The sequence below is a fragment of the Nerophis lumbriciformis genome, linkage group LG02, assembly GCF_033978685.3.
Source record: "Nerophis lumbriciformis linkage group LG02, RoL_Nlum_v2.1, whole genome shotgun sequence".
Taxonomy (NCBI): Eukaryota; Metazoa; Chordata; class Actinopteri; order Syngnathiformes; family Syngnathidae; genus Nerophis; species Nerophis lumbriciformis.
In genome coordinates, this window is record NC_084549.2 from 24,379,503 (window position 1) to 24,405,466 (window position 25,964).

The 25,964-nt window shown below is 39.0% G+C and overlaps 1 protein-coding gene across 19 annotated transcripts in view; it reads left to right on the top strand.

Annotated features, from left to right (window-relative positions):
• Positions 1–25,964, top strand: part of LOC133605783 (neurexin-1a-like) — a 670,433-nt gene that overhangs the window by 273,291 nt on the left and 371,178 nt on the right. For all 19 annotated transcript variants that reach the window (XM_061959083.1, XM_061959095.1, XM_061959164.1 and 16 more), the window contains 2 exons: positions 4,193–4,634; positions 25,283–25,666. In XM_061959083.1, the coding sequence (XP_061815067.1) occupies positions 4,193–4,634; positions 25,283–25,666 (826 nt within the window). The remainder of the gene's footprint in view (positions 1–4,192; positions 4,635–25,282; positions 25,667–25,964) is intronic.

Consider the following 25,964-nt stretch of genomic DNA (forward strand, 5'->3'; position numbering starts at 1 on the left):
ATGGATACATAAATAGTTTATTATTTGCGCACTATTGACTAGTGATGCACCGAAAATTTGGCCACCGGAAAAAGACGTACTTTGATCACCGGAACCGTCGAAACGGAATGTCGTCTCGAGCGCAGGCAGCATGCCCGTGCTGTGGACGTACTTTAATGTATCTGAGATAAACCCGCAGACAGAAATCTTCAGAATGTAAGAGGACAGCGGCGGCTTTTGAGGAGAGAAAGACTCCGTGCATCTCAAAGCTAGTGTGATGTCATGTTGTCTGTAGCTCGCTTTTTGTGGCGGACATGGAGTGACGGAAGTAAAGAGTACAGTCCGCAATAACACCAGAAATAGATACTAAAATTGTATGGTATAAAATTGTAACTATAACTAAACAGATTTGTTTTAAATGTATGTATACATTTATTTTGCCGTGCTAAAGAAAATATACGCATAATCGCAAATAATAGGATTGCGTCATATTGACCACACCCCTTACAACGGCCACAACCACGCCACCACCGCCACAGGTATCTTGGCAATCCCTGTAATATGAACCCTTTATTGCGCCTTGTGGTCTGGTGCGTCCTTTGTATGAAACAAGACCTGAATAGACCCGCTTATTGGCAGTGCACCTCATATTCCGGTGTGCCCTATGGTACGAAAAGTGAGGTACATGGGAGAAGTGCATAGTTACTGTGTTAATGTAATAAGTGGATGCAGTCTGTAATAGCGCTTCATGGAGCCACACACTATATTGGGGACATTTGTGGACAAGCACATCTCTTTAGCATAAAAGACAAAGAAATACAAACCCTGTTTCCCTATGAGTTGGGAAATTGTGTTAGATGTAAATATAAACGGAATACAATGATTTGCAAATCTTTTTCAACCCATATTCAGTTAAATATGCTACAAAGACAACATATTTGATGTTCAAACTGATAAACATTTTTTTTTTTTTTGCAAATAATTATTAACTTTAGAATTTGATGCCAGCAACACATGACAAAGAAGTTGGGAAAGGTGGCAATAAATACTGATAAAGTTGAGGAATGCTCATCAAACAACTTATTTGGAACATCCCACAGATGAACAGGCACATTGGGAACAGGTGGGTGCCATGATTGGGTATAAAAGCAGCCACCATGAAATGCTCAGTCATTCACAAACAAGGATGGGGCGAGGGTCACCACTTTGTCAACAAATGCGTGAGCAAATTGTTGAACAGTTTAAGAAAAACCTTTCTCAACCAGCTATTGCAAGGAATTTAGGGATTTCACCATCTACGGTCCGTAATATCATCAAAGGGTTCAGATAATCTGGGGAAATCACTGCACGTAAGCAGCTAAGCCTGTGACCTTCGATCCCTCAGGCTGTACTGCATCAACAAGCGACATCAGTGTGTAAAAGATATCACCACATGGGCATCTGTAAGTGCAAGTTAAAACTCTCCTATGCAAGGCGAAAACCGTTTATCATCAACACCCAGAAACGCCTTTGGCTTCGCTGGGCCTGAGCTCATCTAAGATGGACTGATACAAAGTGGAAAAGTGTTCTGTGGTCTGACGAGTCCACATTTCAAATTGATTTTGGAAACTGTGGACGTCGTGTCCTCCGGGCCAAAGAGGAAAAGAACCATCCGGATTGTTATAGGCGCAAAGTTGAAAAGCCAGCATCTGTGATGGTATGGGGGTGTATTAGTGCCCAAGACATGGGTAACTTACACATCTGTGAAGGCGCCATTAATGCTGAAAGGTACATACAGGTTTTGGAGCAACATATGTTGCCATCCAAGCAACGTTTCCATGGACGCCCCTGCTTATTTCAGCAAGACAATGCCAAGCCACGTGTTTCATCAACGTGGCTTCATAGTAAAAGAGAGTGGGTACTAGACTGGCCTGCCTGTAGCCAGACCTGTCTCCCATTGAAAATGTGTGGTGCATTATGAAGCCTAAAACACCACAACGAAGACCCCCGGACTGTTGAACAACTTAAGCTGTACATCAAGCAAGAATGGGAAATAATTCCACATGAGAAGCTTAAAAAATGTGTCTCCTCAGTTCCCAAACGTTTACTGAGTGTTGTTAAAAGGAAAGGCCATGTAACACAGTGGTGAACATGCCCTTTCCCAACTACTTTGGCACGTGTTGCAGCCATGAAATTCTAAGTTAATTATTATTTGCAAAAAAAAAAATAAAGTTTATGAGTTTGAACATCAGATATCTTGTCTTTGTAGTGCATTCAATTGAATATGGGTTGAAAATGATTTGCAAATCATTGTATTCCGTTTATATTTACATCTAACACAATTTTCCAACTCATATGGAAACAGGGTTTGTATAAGCATATCAATCAATTAAACAACAGTGGTAATATTTACTTGACATCATAGGTTGGACTTAGCAAGGTGATGTTTTATGTTGCAAATCTGGGTAAAAACAAAGTACTAGTTTACTCTGCCATCCCTTGAAGCCAAAACTTGAGATTAATTCACTAAATGCAAAGAGTGGTGCAGACTCCTTACTAGGGCTGAGTGGGCCACATCAGATCCATCCTTTGGAAAGCGAAGCACAAATAAGAGTGAAACAAAAATAAATAAATTCCCACAGGCATTCTGGTCCACTGCGCTAATTACCTTAATGGTACACTGGTCTCATTTATTTCCCAATTAAAGTGCAACAAAGTCAATGGCAGAAGTAAATTGTTTAAACCACTTTCACCCTTTCTATTACTAGTAGAACAATGGTAAGCTGGTACGTGATAAACAAAGAAAGTGAACAAAGATTAATCGTGGATGCTTATATATAAATGTATTTCATTTAAGTCGAACTGTGCAAGTGTGACGATGTGATGAATGTCATTGTCATGTTTGTGTGATCATGTTTTGTTTTAGTTGTGTTCGGTTTTGTTTTTGGACTCTTTGTGCACTCTTATTTGTTTTGTCACCATAGTTCTCCATGAAGCGCTATTACAGACTGTATCCACTTTTTACATTAACACAGTAACTATGCACCATTAGTTTCACCTGTTTCACGTTTTGCACTCGCGCACCTGTTGTCAATCATGTCTATATTATTTAAGCCCATTGTTGCCAGGAAGTCAGCCTGGCGACATTACCTCTGCTCACTTCATGCCATGCTACTTCTGTACCTCCATGCTACCTTTGAAAACTATGCCATAGTTCCCTGCGTTCCAAGTAAGTTTTTGTTTATTGTTCATAGTTTTTTGCCCAAGTGCTAGTTTTGGTTTCATTAGTCAAGTTTGTTCTCCATCTTTGTGCGCGCCTTTTGTTTGTACCCTTTTGTTTGTACCCTTTTGTTTGTACCCTTTTGTTTGTATTTTGTAGTTAGTGTTTAAAATAAAAGATGTCCTTACCTTCACGCCTTGCCCGCTCCAACTTTACTTGCATCTCGGGAAAACAAACAACCCATAGTCCAAGTCTTGACAGTTATATACACAGACACTTTGAAAATAACTCATTACTAACTAAACTAGTACCATAAAAAAATATATAATTGAATTTCAAAGTGCAGTTCAGTTCAGTTTCAGTTTATTTCGAACATGCATACGATACAATGTAATTCATCGCATATTCCAGTTGTTTTATTACAGCATGTCCGAAAAGGAGTAGGAAGAAGCAGAGCTTATTTATTCCTACCCCTCTTCATACCATAGCAATGTTATCCAATTTCCTTGTTCTCTGTAACATAACAGCGAACACATAAATAATAAACAAATAATATGCCATAGTAAATAAACACATATTAAATACATAAATGATCTTTGTCTCAATAAAAACAAAAAACAAAAAAAAACAAAAAAACAAACAAACAAAAAAAAGGGTTCATGGTGTTCATCATAATTCTTGTTCTGTGTACTTTGTGAACACTTGTAGTTTGAACAGTCTCTTAAACTGAATCATATTGCTGCTTTGTTTGATTTCTTTGGTTAATCCATTCCATAATTTAATTCCACATACTGATATGCTAAAGGTTTTAAGTGTTGTGCGAGCATACAAATGTTTTAAATTATATTTTCCTCTAAGGTTATATTTCTCTTCTTTTGTTGAGAATAATTGTTGTACATTCTTGGGTAGCAGGTAATAGTTTGCTTTGTACATCATTTTAGCTGTTTGCAAATGCACCAAATCATTGAATTTCAATATTTGTGATTCAAAGTTGACTGATCTTTTCCTCCTCAGGTTGTGTACAAAAACAATGATGTAAGACTTGAGCTATCACGGCTGGCCAAACAGGGTGATCCCAAGATGAAGGTCCATGGCACTGTGGCCTTCAAGTGTGAGAATGTGGCCACCCTGGACCCCATCACCTTTGAGACGCCGGAGTCTTTCATCATCCTCAACAAGTGGAACGCTAAGAAAACAGGCTCCATCTCCTTTGACTTTCGCACCACCGAGCCGAATGGACTCCTCCTCTTTAGCCATGGCAAGCCAAAGCAGCAGCCGAAGGATTCCAAAAGTCCCCAGACCCTCAAGGTGGACTTCTTTGCCATAGAGATGCTGGATGGACACCTGTATCTGTTGCTGGACATGGGATCAGGGACCACAAAGACCAAGGCAGTGAATAAAAAAGTCAATGATGGCGAGTGGTACCATGTTGACTTCCAGCGGGATGGCAGATCTGGTAAGTCAAATGCTTCTTTCAAAAAAAACCCACCAATCATCCATTGGGGGAACAAAGTTAAATTTTATTAATTAACCCTTTAAAAGTTCAAGTTAAAGTACCACTGATAGTCACACACACACTCGGTGTGGTGAAACTAATCTGTGCATTTGACCCATCCCCTTGTTCCACACCCTGGGAGGTGAGGGGAGCAGTGAGCAGCAGCGGTGGCCACGCTCGGGAATCATTTTGGTGATTTAACCCCCAATTCCAACCCGTGATGCTGAGTGCCAAGCAGGGAGGTAATGGGTCCCATTTTTACAGTCTTTGGTATGACTCGGCCGGGGTTGGAACTCACGACCTACCGATCTCAGGGCGGACACTCTAAGCACGAGGCCACTGAGTAGTAAAAAATATTTAGGCACATCGTTTGTCTTTACATATTCTTCTGTCTTGATTTTGAAAACGTACATTGAAATGCCAAAATTGCACAAAATGCATCATGACACAATTGAACATGAAATGGATCCATTTGAGGCCCTGAGCAGAATTTTATTTTGAGGCCCCCCACTTACCATTGTTTATATATATATATATATATATATATATATATATATATATATATATATATATATATATATATATATATATATATATATATATATATATATATATATTTATTTTTGTTTTTTTTTTGTTTTTGTTTTTGTTTTTGTTTTTGTTTTTTTTGTTTTGGATATATGTCAAACCATTTTTATAGAATTTTATTTTGAGGCCCCCACTTACCATTTTTTATATATATATGTATATATATATATATATATATATTTTTTTTTTTTTTTTTGTATATATGTCAAACCATTTTTATACTTTTTAAGCAAACTTGAATTCAATTTGATGCATGTTTTGTGATGAAAAAATAATGGGATACAAATTGTTAAATAATATATATTTTTTAGTGCAAATTAACTAATTCAACATAATTAAAACAACACATATTTGCGTATCTTCCTGACTCAACTCCAGCCAGGATTTGATTCCAGTACGACCATTTATTAGCCCAACATTAACAATGCACGCCACTAGAGATAATGAGACTGTCAGGGGACATTTGCAATTATATTTTTATCAGTGATGGATAAGGAAGGAGTTCGAAATAAGTTTGCGGGAAAAATGTCATATGAAGAGGCCAGTCATTCATTAATTGGCATTTTTTACATGCGCTTATTCGTACAAAAAAGGCCCTATGCACAGCATGTGATCTGCGTTTTAGGGCTGCATCCAACCATTATTTTAGTAGTCAACCAATCAGTGATTTTTTTTTCCGATTAGTCAGCTATGATCTGCTGTACACGTTTAAATTTGACATGTCTGCAATTTAATTTTAACTAATTAACCAAGTATAAGAAATTAAACGTTCCACAAAGTACTGTACAAAACCACAGTGAAAAATAAACCAATATACTTCAAGTGCAAGATTTCTTGTAAACATGACATTCAGTGCAATAAATATTTTTGTATGCCGTACTGTTAAGATTATTTTGCTGCAATTATTTACCAAAATGAATATGAATGCAAACATAAACATTCCTGGCAGTCTATCAATTGAAATTGTATGAAGTGACTCGTCGATAATAATAATTTTTAAAAAATGTCGATGGATTTGTATAATTAATATTGTCAACTAATCGGTGCAGCCCCACTGCATTTAAGAAGGGCCGACCCTGGATCTGTTAACCCGGTGGTTCTCAAACTTTTTTCACCGAGTACCACCATAATGACCAACATTAAAACACAGTAGCGTAGTAGGCCTAAGTATTCCTTAAAACAAGGCAGGGGTTTTATTTAACAAATATATTAAAACATTTTTGGCCGCTAGAACCTTACGCACAATGCACAAACATCATCAACGATACTCCATATACAGTACATTTTTACAGTATCACTATTGGTAAGTGTATCACAATTTGAGAATCACCAAATCACACAATAAAGACAATTCAAACCCTTAAGTTAAAAGACCGATTTTTGCCTGCATTATCCCATTGTAACCATAATAAGAAGATTAAAATTCAAGTATTGATGTGTTTTCCCCAAATAAAATAATCATACATATTGTATACATCAATTTAAAAGGCATTGTTTTGTGCCATCTCATGTGTCTCATGTGTGACAACAATGTTCCTTGAATTCTTGAATTTAAACAATATAAACAACATACCGTAATTTTCGGAGTATAAGTCGCACCTGCCGAAAATGCATAAGAAAAAAAGAAAAAAACATATATAAGTCGCACTGGAGTCCGGCCAAACTATGAAAAAAACTGCGACTTATAGTACGAAAAATACGGTAATTATAATTTAGGTTTAATCCAAACTTTGTAGACAATGTGTGGGCTTGCAACACCCGAGTAACCGTCACTAAAAAAATCCACAATCATTTCCCAAAAGACAAAAGCTATCCTAATTATGCAAAAATGTCTGATGTAAAAAAAAATGTAAAATGGTTTATACTTTTATAGTGTTTTTCTACCTTCAAGGTACTCAAAGCGCTTTGACACTATTTCCACATTCTCCCATTCACACACACATTCACATTCACACACTAATCACAACCCATCAGGAGCAAGGGTGAAGTGTCTTGCTCAAGGACACAACGGACGTGACTAGTTTGGTAGAAGCTGGGGATCGAACCAGGAACCCTCAGGTTGCTAGCACGGTCACTCTCCCAATCACGCCACGCCGTCCCCCTGATATATGTTGTTAAACTGAAAAAAGAATGTACGCAATATACGGTAACTGTTTGCGATTCCAGTCTCTCTCTGCAGTTTCAATGGCTCCTTTGGTTAGCACTCGCCGTGAACCTCAGGAGATGTTCATTCAGCAGCAGGCACTTGGTCTTCTTAGTCGAAATGCTGCCTGTAATATATGCCATACGTCAGCCTTCCAGTCATGTCTGCCACAATATATTTTTTGACCCCTCTCCCGACATGTCCCCTAAACTCAGATTTGCTTCTCGGGTCCCTTTTTTGATTTGGTTATCTAAGCAGCAATTTGTTAGTATGTGCTTGGAGCCAAGCCCTTGCAATGTCATGCTGTAAATTGGATGTACTCCTTGACCGTTTTCCACTCTGGAGCCCAAGAGTTTGAATTTGGGTTTCATTACGCCCTGGAGCAACACTGGGGTTTGAAGGAATAGAACTAGATATCAACAATAGTGGCGAGTTTGGGGTTTAAATTCAGGTGTATTACACTGAGATATTAGTTTTTTGCACTGCATAGCGCTGATATTTTTATTTTGGTGGGTCAAAGAAAATACATTTCCTATTTTAGATAGTGCTCATTATGTGTCTTGTCCGTGCACTCACCCAGCAGAACGTCTAGTTGTGCTTTTTCTAGTCACTGTTCTGTCGACCCTGTCTACGTTTCCATGGAAACAGGAGGTGGTCTCTCCCAGGACCAAGACAGTTGCTGCACAGTGCTGTGCGCTAATGACATTTAAGAATAATTTATCTTGTTTCCATCAGAGTCATAGCGTCAGTGCTTTCAGGCCTGAGTGTAAAAAGAACAAAAAGGTCTCTTTAACATCCCAAGTGAGAAGACTTGCAAAACGGTTAGAATTGCGACTCAAAGTTTCAGTCAAAACGTTTCAAATTCACCAGTTATGTTTTATCTTTGCATGCCACTTTTTAGTGCCAACTATTCCTCTAACGTCTCACATTTTCAATCATGAGGCTCACATAAAGCTCAAAAGGCAAATCATTATTGTTTGATGAACTACTAAGTACATTGCACCTCAAATGGAGGCTTTGCAGCTTTTGGAGTTCAGACGGTTTAATCATTTGCAGTTTTTGTAAACAACTGTATAATTCACTATATACAGTATATATATACATTTATTCATCCATCCATCTTTTTCCGCTTATCCAAAGTCGGGACGCGGGGGCGGCAGCCTAAGCAGAGAAGCCCAGACTTCCCTCTCCCCAGCAACTTCATACAGCTCTTCTCGGGAGATCCCGAGGCATTCCCAGGCCAGCTGGGGGACATAGTCTCTCCACCGTGTCCTGGGTCTTCCCCGTGTTCGAACTGGCCCTAAATACCTCTCCAGAGACCTGACCGGATGCCTGAACCACCTCATCTGGCTACTCTTGATGAGGAGGAGCAGCAACTTTACTCTAAGCTCCTCTCGAATGACAGAGCTTCTCACCCTATCTCTAAGGGAGAGCCAAGCCATCGGACGTAGTAAACTCATTTTGGCCGTAAGCTTGTCATTTCGGTCAAAACCCAAAGCTTATGACCATAGGTCAGGATAGAAATGTAGATAAACCTGTAAATTGTGAGCTTTGCCTTACGTCTCTGCTCCTTCTTCACCACAACGGATCGCTACAGAGTCCGCATTAATGCAGACACCGCACCGATCCACCTGTCGATGTCACGATTGACTCTTGCCTTGCTTCGTGAACAAGATCCCGAGGTACTTGAACTGCTCCACTTGGGCCAGGATCTCCTCCCCAACCTGGAAATGGCACTCCAACCTTTTCTGGGCGAGAACCATGGACTCGGACTAGGAAGTGCTGATTTCCATTCCAGTCGCTTCACACTTAGCTGCGAACCAATCCAGTGAGAGCTTAAGATCCTGGCCAGATGAAGCCAGCATGATCATATCATCCGCAAAAAGCGGATGATATGATAACCCTCAGGTTGCTGGCACGGTCACTCTCCCAACCGCGCCACGCCTTCCCTCGATAGTAGATCGTCATACTTGCAATTTTATAGTTTTTACACACTATTTGGCGCTTGTTATTTAAGTTCTTAGTAGATCAGGCCCATAGTTATCCATTAAAGGGGAACATTATCACAATTTCAGACGGGTTAAAACCATTAAAAATCAGTTCCCAGTGGCTTATTTTATTTTTCAAAGTGTTTTTCAAAATTTTACCCATCACGCAATATCCCTAAAAAAAGCTTTAAAGTGCCTGATTTTAACCATCGTTATATACACCCGTCCATTTTCCTGTGACGTCACACAGCGATGCCAATACAAACAAACATGGCGGATAGAACATCAAGGAATAGCGACATTAGCTCGGATTGAGACTCGGATTTCAGCGGCTTAAGCGATTCAACAGATTACGCATGTATTGAAACGGATGGTTGTAGTGTGGAGGCAGGTAGCGAAAACGAAATTGAAGAAGAAACTGAAGCTATTGAGCCATATCGGTTTGAACCGTATGCAAGCGAAACCGACAAAAACGACACAACAGCCAGCGACACGGGAGAAAGCAAGGACGAATTCGGCGATCGCCTTCTAACCAACGATTGGTATGTGTTTGTTTGGCATTAAAGGAAACTAACAACTATGAAGTAGGTTTACAGCATATGAAATACATTTGGCAACAACATGCACTTTGAGAGTGCAGACAGCCCAGTTTTCATCAATTAATATTTTCTGTAGACATACCCTCATCCGCTCTCTTTTCCTGAAAGCTGATCTGTCCAGTTTTGGAGTTGATGTCAGCAGGCCAGGGAAGCTAGGGTCGATATTCTTCTATGCCATCTCTATCGTAGCATAGCTTTCGTCGGTAAAGTGTGCTGAACAAACGTCCAATGTCTTGCCACTTTCGCATCTTTGGGCCACTGGTGCAACTTGAATCCATCCCTGTTCGTGTTGTTACACCCTCCGACAACACACCGACGAGGCATGATGTCTCCAAGTTACGGAAAACAGTCGAAAAAACGGAAAATAACAGAGCTGATTTTACTCGGTGTTTGTAATGTGTTTGAGAAAATGGCGGATTGCTTCCCAATGTGACGTCACGTTGTGACGTCATCGCTCCGAGAGCGAATAATAGAAAGGCGTTTAATTCGCCAAAATTCACCCATTTAGAGTTCGGAAATCGGTTAAAAAAATATATGGTCTTTTTTCTGCAACACCAAGGTATATATTGACGCTTACATAGGTCTGGTGATAATGTTCACCTTTAACAAGTGTATTGCACAACACAGCAGCAACAGAACCAATGTTGTGATACTGATAAGGAGCAAACTGCTCAGCCAGCATTGACACCGTTGACCAATTGATTGTAAACAAAACATTAGCTGAATAGCTCAGCCAACATTTTAAAGCTCATGCTAAAGTAAATAGCGCTTCTCGATGCTACCATGATAAATGAAACGCAGATACTGCAATTTTGAGGATTTCATAAAATGGTTAGGAATTTTGCCTACAGCCACAGTTCTGAATGTTTTTTTTTTTTTGACCCAGCGCTATTTAAAGGACCCGACTGCTATTTCTACAGCAGACATGTTTAAGTAGACCATCTGATTTTTCAATTCATATTAATGTTGTGTATTTGATTCGAATTTAACCGTATTTTTCGGACTATAAGTCACAGTTTTTTTCATAGTTTGGCCGGGGGTGCGACTTATACTCAGGAGCGATTTATGTGTGAAATTACTAACACATTACTGTAAAATATCAAATAATATTACAAACCCCGTTTCCATATGAGTTGGGAAATTGTGTTAGATGTAAATAAAAACGGAATACAATGATTTGCAAATCCTTTTCAACCCATATTCAATTGAATGCACTACAAAGACAAGATATTTGATGTTCAAACTCATAAACTTTATTTTTTTTTTGCAAATAATAATTAACTTAGAATTTCATGGCTGCAACACGTGCCAAAGTAGTTGTGAAAGGGCATATTCACCACTGTGTTACATGGCCTTTCCTTTTAACAACACTCAGTAAACGTTTGGGAACTGAGGAGACACATTTTTTAAGCTTCTCAGGTGGAATTATTTCCCATTCTTGCTTGATGTACAGCTTAAATTGTTCAACAGTCCGGGGGTCTCCGTTGTGGTCTTTTAGGCTTCATAATGCGCCACACATTTTCAATGGGAGACAGGTCTGGACTACAGGCAGGCCAGTCTAGTACCCGCGCTCTATTACTTTGAAGCCATGTTAATGTAACACGTGGCTCGGCATTGTCTTGCTGAAATAAGCAGGGGCGTCCATGGTAACGTTGCTTGGATGGCAACATATGTTGCTCCAAAACCTGTATGTACCTTTCAGCATTAATGGCGCCTTCACAGATGCGTAAGTTACCCATGTCTTGGGCACTAATACACCCCCATACCATCACAGATGCTGGCTTTTCAACTTTGCGCCTATAACAATCCGGATGGTTCTTTTCCTCTTTGGTCCGGAGGACACGACGTCCACAGTTTCCAAAAACAGTTTGAAATGTGGACTCGTCAGACCACAGAACACTTTTCCACTTTGTATCAGTCCATCTTAGATGAGCTCAGGCCCAGCGAAGCCGACGGCGTTTCTGGGTGTTGTTGATAAACGGTTTTCGCCTTGCATAGGAGAGTTTTAACTTGCACTTACAGATGTAGCGACCAACTGTATTTACTGACAATGGGTTTCTGAAGTGTTCCTGAGCCCATGTGGTGATATCCTTTACACACTGATGTCGCTTGTTGATGCAGTACAGCTTGAGGGATCAAAGATCACGGGCTTAGCTGCTTACATGCAGTGATTTCTCCAGATTCTCTGAACCCTTTGATGATATTACGGACCGTAGATGGTGAATCCCTAAATTCCTTGCAATAGCTGGTTGAGAAAGGTTTTTCTTAAACTGTTCAACAATTTGCTCACGCATTTGTTGACAAAGTGGTGACCCTCGCCCCATCCTTGTTTGTGAATGACTGAGCATTTCATGGAATCTACTTTTATACCCAATCATGGCACCCACCTGTTCCCAATTTGCCTGTTCACCTGTGGGATGTTCCAAATAAGTTGTTTGATGAGCATTCCTCAACTTTATCAGTATTTATTGCCACCTTTCCCAACTTCTTTGTCACGTGTTGCTGGCATCAAATTCTAAAGTTAATGATTATTTGCACAAAAAAAAAAGTATCAGTTTGAACATCAAATATGTTGTCTTTGTAGCATATTCAACTGAATATGGGTTGAAATTTATTTGTAAATCATTGTACTCCGTTTATATTTACATCTAACACAATTTCCCAACTCATATGGAAACGGGGTTTGTATTTAGCTCATTCACGTAAGAGACTAGACGTATAAGATTTCATGGGATTTAGCGATTAGGAGTGACAGATTGTTTGGTAAACGTATAGCATGTTCTATATGTTATAGTTATTTGAATGACTCTTACCATAATATGTTACGTTAACATACCAGGCACGTTCTCAGTTGGTTATTTGTGCCTCATATAACGTACACTTATTCAGCCTGTTGTTCACTATTCTTTATTTATTTTAAATTGCCTTTCAAATGTCTATTCTTGGTGTTGGGTTTTATCAAATAAATTTCCCCAAAAAATGCGACTTATATATGTTTTCTTCCCTTCTTTATTATGCATTTTCGGCAGGTGCAACTTATACTCCGAAAATTACGGTAGTTATTTTCCAGGAAAAAAACCTTTATATCTAGTGGGAGTGACTGACCGACCCCTAAAACATATGGCACAATTAGCTACGTTTCAGATGTTCTACAGCATGAACACTCCAGCACATCAGTGAAAAGGGCCTGATGTCATTATCTGCAGCCGGGTCTTCTATGAGCAACACTTAGAGCTGCATTTGTGACAATAGTTGATAATGATCCCTGCTCTATTTATCCGAGCTGGCTCTTTCTGCAGGAAGGAAGTCTGTGAATAGACTTTTGACACCCAGACAGCATCTTGTAACCTCAATACATCAGAGACGTAAAGCAACACTGCTTTTACGTGAGAGCTTCTGGGCTAAGAGTGCTGTGGGATACAGAGATGATACATGGCCATTGCTCCATTGTAGATCCTACTTCCTGCCACGGCACGGATACTATTACCACACACACACACACACATAAAGAATATAGGAGCATGCACACACACTAACAGCAACACTTCTCCGTAGCTCTCTCTCCCTACAGAGAATCCAATCACACAGAGAGATTTGGCCGTATCGTCCTAACTGGATTGTGGTAATCCCCGGTTTAACACATTTTGGGGATGTGTGAGTGGGGTTAGGAGGTATGATGCCAAGTTGCGCCTGGCTGCTGATGCAGGAAGTATGAGAGCTGTCTTGCAGGCCTTTTTTACCCTCTACTTTGATAACTGCAAGACAAACGTTTGAGAGCCTATGAAGTTGGCTGCAGGGGTGAAACCTCATCATGGTTAGTCAGCGATACATTACATTATATTACTTTACATTATCCTGTGCATAACTCTGCAGATGTTGCTATTGTGCTTCCTCATGTGCATGCTCTTATCTGTCATTGTGCGTCCCTCCCTTGTGCCCTTTGCAGACATCTTTATCTCCATGTTCCCATCTTGTACGAGATCCATCTTCTCTGTTATGCTCTACAGCATTCACACACAAACACACGCACACACGCACACACTTCACCTAACCCTTTTGGCTATGAATAATGTTCCAAACATAGTCCTAAAATGTGTGCGTTACGATCCGCCGTGCTCCACGCCCGGTGATGGCACACGTCCCCATGGGATGCTTTAGTGCCTTCTGACAATGTAGCTTGACTGTGTTTACACACTTCCTTTACAGGACTGTGACAAGGAAGCAGAGCACTCCCAGCCCATCTTTTAAATATGTTGACATCCTTTCGTCTCCCACTTGCATCAATTTAGAAAGCCAACCTGTCGACAAAAAAAAGAAAAAAAAAAGTGTTTTGAATATTCATGCAATAATAGCATTCACGTGTAGTATGTGTGTTAAGGAATGTAAATAAGTCATTCGGTGATGATGTTTACACTCTGTATATGTATACGCAGTTATATGAATGTATTTATGTCCGTATCACTAAACACTTTGCTGCTTTACCATACTTGCCAACCTTGAGACCTCCGATTTCGGGAGGTGGGGCGTGGTTAAGAGGGGAGGAGTATATTTACAGCTAGAATTCACCAAGTCAGGTATTTCATATATATATATATATATATATATATATATATATATATATATATACACATATAAGAAATACTTGTCTTTCAGTGAATTCTAGCTTTATATATATATATTTATTTTATGTTATATATATATTATCCGGGAGGTGGGGGGTGAGGGGCGTGGTCGGGGGTGGGGCGGGGGGCGTAGTTGGGGGCGTGCCCGGCGTGGTTAAGAGGGGAGGAGTATATTTACAGCTAGAATTCACCAAGTCAAGTATTTCATATATATATATATATATATATATATATATATACTGTATAAGAAATACTTGATTCACCAAGTCAAGTATTTCATATATATATATAAGAAATATTTGACTTTCAGTGAATTCTAGCTATATATATATTTATATATATATTTATTTATTTTATTATATATATATATATATATATATATATATATATATATATATATATATATATATATATTATTATTATATATATATATTTATTTATTTTATTATATATATATATATATATATATATATATATACATATATATATATATATATATATATATATATATATATATATATATAAAATAAATACTTGAATTTCAGTGTTCATTTATTTACACATTTACACACACATAACACTCATCTACTCATTGTTGAGTTAAGGGTTGAATTGTCCATCCTTGTTCTATTCTCTGTCACTATTTTTGTAACGATGCTCAACACCCTCTCTGATGATGCATTCTGCTTCGTCTCCTTGTTGTGTGTGCAGTTGTGCATTCTCTAAAAGCCCTAGATGTTTTTGTCACATATGCATGTAGAGTAGATGGCAGTATTGTCCTGTTTAAGAGTGTCACAACATTGCTGTTTACGGGGCAGACGAACTGCTTTATGGTGGACGGAAACGTGACTGCTGTTGTTGTGTGTTGTTACCGCGCTGGGAGGACGTTAATGAAACTGCCTAACAATAAACCCACATAAGAAACCAAGAACTCACCCTTGATCATTCTACAGTTATAACGTGATTGGGCAGGCACGCTGTTTATATTGTGGGAAAGCGGACGTGAAAACAGGTCAGGTCCGCATGGAGCTGGAGGGGGCGTGGCCTCCAGCTCGGCCTGAATTTTGGGAGATTTTCGGGAGAAAATTTGTCCTGGGAGGTTTTCGGGAGAGGCGCTGAATTTCGGGAGTCTCCCGGAAAATCCGGGAGGGTTGGCAAGTATGGCTTTACTGAGATCCAAATAGCACACGCTAAACAGCGAGTGCAATCTATAAAATAGCATGGGCGTGTTGCCTGCCATCTACTAACACTGCGTGTGCAATTGAAAAGTGGTACAGGCTGCCTCATTTAAGTGGGGATTTTGCCTGTACTATACATGGTTTCACCACAGAGACACTCTCATTTACTGCACATTCACGTTATCTTGCTCCGACCAGCGGCGTTTTGCTATGTTTTCAAACATGCAGGAGACATTTTCCACTTTTTATGGGCATTTCAGACACACTCTTGCAGTGCAAATACAATTAAAACCACTTCTTTTCAAGAAGCAAAACTTTAAAAAGTTGTTTTATACATACAGTATATATATATATATATATATATATATATATATATATATATATATATATATATATATATATATATATATATATTAGAGCTGTGAATCTTTGGGTGTCCCACGATTCGATTCAATATCGATTCTTGGTGTCACGATTCGATTCAAAATCAAATTTTTTTTTTTCGATTCAAAAACGATTCTCTATTCAAAAACGATTTTTTTCCCGATTCAAAACGATTCTCTATTCATTCAATACATAGGATTTCAGCAGGATCTACCCCAGTCTGCTGACATGCAAGCAGAGTAGTAGATTTTTGTAAAAAGCTTTTAGAATTGTGAAGGACAATGTTTTATCAACTGATTGCAATAATGTAAATTTGTTTTAACTATTAAATGAACCAAAAATATGACTTATTTTATCTTTGTGAAAATATTGGACACAGTGTGTTGTCAAGCTTATGAGATGCGATGCAAGTGTAAGCCACTGTGACACTATTGTTCATTTTTTATTTTTTATTGTTTTATAAATGTCTAATGATAATGTCAATGAGGGATTTTTAATCACTGCTATGTTGAAATTGTAACTAATATTGATACTGTTGTTGATAATATTCATTTTTGTTTCACTACTTTTGGTTTGTTCTGTGTCGTGTTTGTGTCTCCTCTCAATTGCTCTTTTTATTGCTGTTCTGAGTGTTGCTGGGGCGGGTTTGGTTTTGGAATTGGATTGCATTGTTATGGTATTGCTGTGTATTGTTTTGTTGGATTGATTAATTTAAAAAAATAATAATAATAATAATTAAAAAATAATAAAAAATAAAAATCGATTTTTTAAAAATCGCACAACGTGAGAATCCGATTCGAATTCGAATCGATTTTTTCCCACACCCCTATATATATATATATATATATATCAGAAATATTGTAATGACATATATTCTATGTGAAAAAACAGACATCATTAGAAAGTACTAAAAGACACCAAAATGCATCAATTGAATTTGCTTCAACAAGTGCTATAAAATTACAGTTATCGTCAAAAAACTATTTTCCCCTGACAAATTAAGACAATAACTAATAAAAACAAATGCACAATGATTAAAACTGACAACATGAACTGATATTTTAGTCAACAAATTAAAAACAAGACAAACATGTTGACAAACGCAATCCAATTATATTTAATTTTGTCTTGTAGATGGGTAGGACATGTTCGGAATGTATGCGATCGCAGCTCTTTAACAGCATCCATATGAAAGAGGGGCTGGTAGTTAGTTATGAAGGAGAGCCAAACAGACGCTTTTCCTTGTGAGATAAGAAGTTTGATATCTCACGGCCAAAACAAAAATGGATTTAACACGTTCCTGGGAAAAAGTGAATAGGACCCGTTTCTTTTTTACTACTATGATGCCATCAGCAAGTCATTTTGACATCTACACAACTGTAAGTTATGACTTAGACTTAGACTTAAACAAACTTTATTGATCCACAAGGGAAACTGTTCCTCACAGTAGCTCAGTTTCAAAGGATGGAAAGGGCAAGGATGGAAAGGATAATGCAGGTATTAAGTAGACTAAAAATGTACCATAGTAGCAATATAAAATGTAACATAAATGTAATATTTACATATTATATATACAGTATATAATATATACTGATATATTATATTATGTTGTATTGTTATATAATATATACAATATGTAACAAATCCCAATTACCATGTACAATATTACAGTATATTTAACAGCTGCAGCACAAAAAAAAAAGAGCAGCATAAAATAGAGAGTAGATCCAGCAGAATATATACTTTATAAACAAAGAGAGGTAGCTAACATAGAAGCTAATTCTACCGTATTACTTCTTTACAAAAAAAATATTTGCTTTGCTTCAAAGAATCATGTATTTCATGTTAAATCTAAAGGCATGACAACTTTTAATGTGGTCCAATGCGCTTACTTCACACGCGTAGCAAAAAGAGTAAGTGGATGCAGTGTTTCCGATGTATTTATTTGTTTGAGGCGGACATTTATTACCAAATGAAACGCTCCAGCCACTCGCGACCCCAATAAAGACAAGTGGTAGAAAATGGATGGCTGGATGGATGAAATTTGCCTCGCCACATTTGTGTATTCGCTGCTTCTTGTTCTCCCGCGCTCATAAACAAATTATGCTAAAAACACGTACTGTAACTCTGTTTCACAACTCATATACATAACTGCTTTGCCAGCGACGTAGTATGAAAAAAAAAGAAAACATGCTCGAAATATATTTGTTGGCATTGACTTGTGGAGCAAAAAATGACTAAGTGCATCATTCCTGACCATGAGATCGTGCTACTATTGTGTTAAATGCTTTGCAAGTAGTCTAAATAAAGGTGCTTTCAAATAAACTTGAAAGAGACCTTATTGTTTATACTTTATATTTTAGTCGACTAAATATACTGTAATTGTAGCTGACAAAAATGTTGCGTAGTTTCGTTGACTAAAACTAAATATATTTAGTCAAAATACTATGACTGAAACTAAATTTAAAACTGCTGTCATAAACAAATTATGATTCAAGCACGCATTGTAACTCTGTTTCACAACTCATATACATATCTGTTTTGCCAGCAACGTAGCATGCAAAAAATAGAAAACATGCTCGAAAAATATTTGTTGGCATTGACTTGTGGAGCAAAAAATGACTAAGTGCATCATTCCTGACCATGAGATCATGCTACTTTTGTGCTTTGCAGGTAGTCTGAATAAAGGTGTTTTCAAATAAACTTTAAAGAGACCTTATCTCAGGGCAGCACAGTGGAAGAGGGGTTAGTGCGTATGCCTCACAATATGAAAGTCCTGGGTTCGATCCTGCGCTCGGGATCTTTCTGTGTGGAGTTTGCATGTTCTCCCCGTGACTGCGTGGGTTCCCTCCGGGTACTCCGGCTTCCTCCCACCTCCAAAGACATGCACCTGCGGGATAGGTTGATTGACAACACTAAATTGGCCCTAGTGTGTGAATGTGAGTGTGAATGTTGTCTGTCTATTTGTGTTGGCCCTGTGATGAGGTGGCGACTTGTCCAGGGTGCAGCTGCGATAGGCTCCAGTACCCCCTGAAAGGGACAAGCGGTAGAAAATGGATGGATGGATGGATGGATGGATGGATGGATGGAGACCTTATCTTTTATGCTTTATATATTAGTCGACTAAATTTACTGTAATTTTAGCCGACAAAAATGTTGTGTAGTTTCGTTGACTAAACTCAATATATTTAGATGACTGGAATTTGAGTAAAACTAAAATACATTTTCGTCAAACGACTATGACTAAATCAATCAATCAATCAAAGTTTATTTATACAGCCCTTAATCACAAGTGTCTCAAAGGGCTGCACAAGCCACAACAACATCCTCGGCTCAGATCCCACATCAGGGCAAGAAAAAACTCAACCCAATGAGAAACCTTGGGGGGACCGCAGATGTGGGACCGCAGGTGTGGGACCCCCCTTCCCCAGTGCAATAGATGCCGAGTGGATCTAATTAATAGTGTGAGAGTCCAGTCCATAGTGGGGCCAGCAGGGGATCATCTTGAGTGGAGACAAGTCAGCAGCGCAGAGACGTCATCAACTGATGCACAGATTGAGTGGTCCACCCCGGGTCCCGACTTTGAGCACCTAGCGCTTCACCTAAAAACCTCTCCACGCAGGAGAGGGGGGCAGAGCAGACAAGAGACGGCAGATTAACTTGTCTGAAATGGGGGTTCTACAAACCCCGTTTCCATATGAGTTGGGAAAGTGTGTTAGATGTAAATATAAACGGAATACAATGATTTGCAAATCCTTTTCAACCCATATTCAGTTGAATGCACTACAAAGACAAGATATTTGATGTTCAAACTCATAAACTTTATTTTTTTTTTGCAAATAATAATTAACTTAGAATTTCATGGCTGCAACACGTGCCAAAGTAGTTGGGAAAGGGCATGTTCACCACTGTGTTACATGGTCTTTCCTTTTAACAACACTCAGTAAACATTTGGGAACTGAGGAGACACATTTTTTAAGCTCCTCAGGTGGAATTATTTCCCATTCTTGCTTGATGTACAGCTTAAATTGTTCAACAGTCCGGGGGTCTCCGTTGTGGTCTTTTAGGCTTCAAAATGCGCCGCACATTTTCAATGGGAGACAGGTCTGGACTACAGGCAGGCCAGTCTAGTACCCGCACTCTTTTACTATGAAGCCACGTTGATGTAACACGTGGCTTGGCATTGTCTTGCTGAAATAAGCAGGGGCGTCCATGGTAACGTTGCTTTGATGGCAACATATGTTGCGCCAAAACCTGTATGTACCTTTCAGCATTAATGGCGTCTTCACAGATGTGTAAGTTACCAATGTCTTGGGCACTAATACACCCCCATACCATCACAGATGCTGGCTTTTTAACGTTGCGCCTATAACAATCCGGATGGTTCTTTTCCTCTTTGGTCCGGAGGACACGACGTCCACAGTTTCCAAAAACAATTTGAAATGTGGACTCGTCAGACCACAGAACACTTTTCCACTTTGTATCAGTCCATCTTAGATGAGCTCAGGCCCAGCGAAGCCGACGGCGTTTCTGGGTGTTGTTGACAAACGGTTTCCGCCTTGCATAGGAGAGTTTTAACTTGCACTTACAGATGTAGCGACCAACTGTAGTTACTGACAGTAGGTTTCTGAAGTGTTCCTGAGCCCATGTGGTGATATCCTTTACACACTGATGTCGCTTGTTGATGCAGTACAGCCTGAGGGATCGAAGGTCACAGGCTTAGCTGCTTACGTGCAGTGATTTCTCCAGATTCTCTGAACCGTTTGATGATATTACGGACCGTAGATAGTGAAATCCCTAAATTCCTTGCAATAGCTGGTTGAGAAAGGTTTTTCTTAAACTGTTCAACAATGTGCTCACGCATTTGTTGACAAAGTGGTGACCATCGCCCCATCCTTGTTTGTGAATGACTGAGCATTTCATGGAATCTACTTTTATACCCAATCATGACACCCACCTGTTCCCAATTTGCCTGTTCACCTGTGGGATGTTCCAAATAAGTGTTTGATGAGCATTCCTCAACTTTATCAGTATTTATTGCCACCTTTCCCAACTTCATTGTCACGTGTTGCTGGCATCAAATTCTAAAGTTTATGATTATTTGTAAAAAAAAAAAATGTTTATCAGTTTGATCATCAAATATGTTGTCTTTGTAGCATATTCAATTGAATATGGGTTGAAAAGGATTTGCAAATCATTGTATTTCGTTTATATTTACATCTAACACAATTTTCCAACTTCATATGGAAACGGGGTTTGTATTTAAAGGCTAGAGTATACAAATGAGTTTTAAGATGGGACTTAAATGCTTCCACTGAGATAGCATCTCTAACTGTTACCGCAGTTAGAGTTAATGCTGTAAAGCTAAATTTAAAACTGCTGTCAAAATGAACGATCTGACAAAGTGCACGTGAGTGGTGAGCGGATGCTCCCATCACAAACCACACCGACCACACCAACGTTGACACTTGAGTTAAGTACCTGCTCTAGTCCGAGAAAAAAGTTTCCGAGTCACTAATGAGTTTGATGTAGTGTGCTCATTAGCTGTAACCTGAAGGGAGCTGTTCTGGCTGTGTTGCGGGTGGCTCTTGCCAAGTGTGCAAAGCTTGGAAGTCACAACAGATGTGGCTTGAAAGAGCGGGGGCTGTGGGTGGCAGTAGGGAAGCGCTGGAACAGATGCCTGGGGCTAAGACCCTGGAAAAGGACTACAACATGCTAACGGGACCAGGTTAATAATCCCGCTCCCGGCCTTTCAGTGTTCTCTCGGTCAAATAAAAACAAAACAATGCCGGCTCACCTTGAATATGGAGAACATATGTATATTTAACGATGAGCATTTCATGGCTATGCCAAATTTAGTAGCTGCAGCTTATCAACATATTTTACGATGCATTTAAGATGTATAATTAATTTTAATATGCACATTCATGCATACTAATGTAGGTGTAAGGCAGTGTTTCTCAACTATTTTCTGTTAAGCCCCCTCCTCGGGAAGAAGCAAACATTTCGGGCCACCCACCCTCCATCGTTTATATTTTACTAACGCTAAACTTTCCAAAATGTATGCCAATATTGCAGATACATGTAATCGATGTCAATCATGACACACATGTTCTGGTCCTGTCCCTGTCTGAAAGCCTACTGGACTATTATCTTTAAACATCTTGCAGATGCATTACATTTTAAATTGACGCCTCGTGCAGAATTGGCTATTTTTGGAATTCCACTAAACTATTAACAAATTAAGCAGACGTTTAGGGATATTATCACCTTTGCATCATTAATAGCTCGTAGAATGATTTTATTGGAGTGGAAATCACAGTTTTCCCCCAAGGTCTCCCTATGGTTTAAGGACCTCATGTTTTTCTTAGATTTAGAGAAAATTCAATATAATCTGAGGGGTACACCAAAACAATTTGACTTGACCTGGGGCTGCATAATTAGTTCCATAGCTAAATTAAAGACACTGTAGGATAAATGTGACACTCACTGTTGACAATGAACCTTTTCATTTACCTCAACTCTTTTTTCTTTGTTGTTGTTGTTTTTTATTCAGTGACACTTCTCTGTATGTTTGTGATCTTTATCTTTGTTGTTTCCTTTTTTTCCTCTTTTAATCAATTATTGTGTTTCTCTATTTGTTTGTGGTGAAGAGGAAGGCAGTGCATTGCTACCCACTGTGACTGAAATGTAGGAGGGGGGGAGGGGGAGTTTTTATTTTACTTTTGTAACTTTTTTTTTTGTATTTTTGTGTTTTTTATTTATTATTATTATTTTTATTTATAAATTAAAAATAAATGATATAAATTCTTTATTTATATATTTTTTGGGGGGGTTGGGGGGGTATGGGGCGAAAAAAAGTGTCTGTTTTCTCAGTACCTGTATTATGATTTCCCTATCAAATAAATAAATATTGTAAAAAATAAAAATAAAAAAAATAAAATGTTATAAGTACACCTCTGCATAACATTAAAGAAAAGAAAAAAAAGAAAAAACAAATATTGATCAACTTACAATAAAGAGTAACTTTATTACCATTGTTCTTTAGTCTGAAACAGAAACATATTTAAAGTGCATCAATTTGCCTGAAAAAAAAAATAAAAAATTAATCCTTATTTACCTACAAAACACAAATAAACTGAATTGAAAACACAATGTTTGCAGCTTTTTTTCTTTTTCTTTTTTTAATCAAAATGAGGTAGTCAGGATTAATGGCCACAATGAGCAAATTTTGTGAAGCATGATACTCCATTATACTGATAAAATATTATCCCGGGGTCACACGGGCCCGCCCTGGCATGGCATTGCGCACACACCCCCGCCCCTCTATTTGAGAAAAACTGGTGTAATGGAACTCTCTTCAATGTTTATTGTGAAATTCCGATGCAAATTCATGTGGGGTTTAAGTCTTTTCTCCCAACATAAACAGTTTGAGGAGGAAAGTCACTTAAAAGCTCCGCTCCCGTTTCACAACAAACAGTGAGGACATTTGCCCGGAGGCAATAAACTATTAGCCGCGCCATATCTTCCGTTGCATGCGTCTGCCACTCAAAATTCAAATTATGTTTTAATGGCAATTTTATTTTGGATCATTCTTAGCCTATTTCTCCGCCGCTCTCTCCCCAGGCAGGAGCATGCTGTATAGATTACTGGATGAGGGCAGTGAAGGCAGCAGCCATTAATTACAGATCCACAACGGCTCCTGAACTAAGACTAACGGATCCATATACAAATGAATCACTCGGTCCGATTCCTAGTGTAAGGCATCCCTTTGCTCAACTTTACAGTCCAGTCATGTCCTCCGTTGTTTACCGTGCTTCAGATCGAGAATTAAACCTGAATGAGAGCAATAAATCATGGTGGGGAAACACACAAACTCTGGTTGCAGGTTTATGTCGGAGAGGCAAACAGAAGGAGAGCGGAAAAAAGGCTGCAGTCTGTTAATCAAGTTCAAAAAGATGGCTGCAGTTTTTTGTTTTTTCTTTACAGCTGGCCAAAATGATTGAAGGGGCGCCACATTTTTATCCACCTCTGCTCTCTTTTTTTATATGACCGCTCCTTTAAGATAAATTAGATTTATTATGGCAAATCCAAGGGAAATGGAGAGGAGGATGCTCAGGATCCGGGATTAGGCTGCTAATAGACTCGCTGCCCTGTGATTAATGTGTCTTATCAACACTCATCAGTCTTTCTAAATGAAGAAAGTCCTGACCCTGTCCAGACAGATAACAGCATTTAGACTAACTTCTACATCAGAAAATCTTTAAATGATCTTTAAAGGACTCCTCTTCCTCCTAGCCAGGAAATCATAAAAAAGCCCCTGCCTGACCAGGGCTCAGAAAATCTGTAGAGACTCCTCCCACCCACACCAAGGACTGTTTTCACTGCCGGACTCTAGAAAGAGGTTCCGCAGCCTCCGTAGCAGAACCTCCAGGTTCTGTAACAGCTTCTTCCCTCAGGCCATCAGACTCTTGAACGCATCAAAATAATTCTCTCAATTCCCCCTCAAAAAAATGGACTAACTCACTGGAATATAAAGACAATATAACATACATCCATAAACTACTCAGTGGCCTAGTGGTTAGAGTGTTCGCCCCGAGATCGGTAGGTTGTGAGTTCAAACCCCGGCCGAGTCATACCAAAGACTATAAAAATGGGACCCATTACCTCCATGCTGGACACTCAGCATCAACGGTTGGAATTGGGGGTTAAATCTCCAAAAATGATTCCCGGGTGCGGCCACCGCTGCAGCTCACTGCTGCCCTCACCTCCCAGGGGGTGATCAAGGTCAAATGCAGAGAATAACTTTGCCACACTTTATGTGTGTGTGACAATCATTGGTACTCTACTTTAACTTTTAAACGTGGATGCATATGAAAAAGTGCAATACATTTATCTGTACAGTAATCTATTTAATTATATCTGAATATTATTTCTCTTTTATCCTGCACTACAACGAGCTAATGCAACGAAATGTAATTCTTATCTGTACTGTTAAGTTCAAATTTGAATGACAATAAAAGGAAGTCTAAGTCTAAGTCTAAATGTCTTATGTGCATGTTTCTGTCAAACTAAAAGATAAATATGTCTATTTTCTATGTTTTTAGGTACCATCTCTATCAACACCCTCCGTACTGCCTACACAGCCCCTGGAGAAAGCGAGATCCTGGACTTGGATGATAATCTTTACCTCGGGGGCCTGCCAGAGAATAAAATGGGCCTGGTGTTCCCCACTGAGGTGTGGACTGCTCTGCTCAACTATGGCTATGTCGGCTGCATACGAGATCTATTTATTGACGGACAGAGTAAGGATGTCCGGCGCCTGGCTGAAATTCAGAAGGCTGCGGGGGTCAAGCCCTCGTGCTCCAAGGAGCCTCCCAAGCAGTGTCTGAGCAACCCCTGCCAAAACAACGGCATCTGCAGAGAAGGCTGGAATCGATATGTATGCGACTGCTCTGGAACTGGATACCTAGGCCGCTCCTGTGAAAGAGGTAAGCCTTACTTTTTGTCACCTCAGAATGCTATTTTTGAAATGTCAGCACAATAATCCAATTCTTCAGGTCAAATATGATGTTTTATATCGATGTATTATAAATTAGGTTTTCTACTGTTCTACTGTTTCATAGAAAATAATGTACATTAAAACAGTAAATTCCAGAGTCAAACATTTAACATATAGGAATGCAACAATTATGCAATTATATTGATTCATTTGATAGACAAAAGCTTTGATTGTGTTGTTTCAATGATTTATTTGGGGGGCAGGCGTAAAACAACTTGCACTGAACC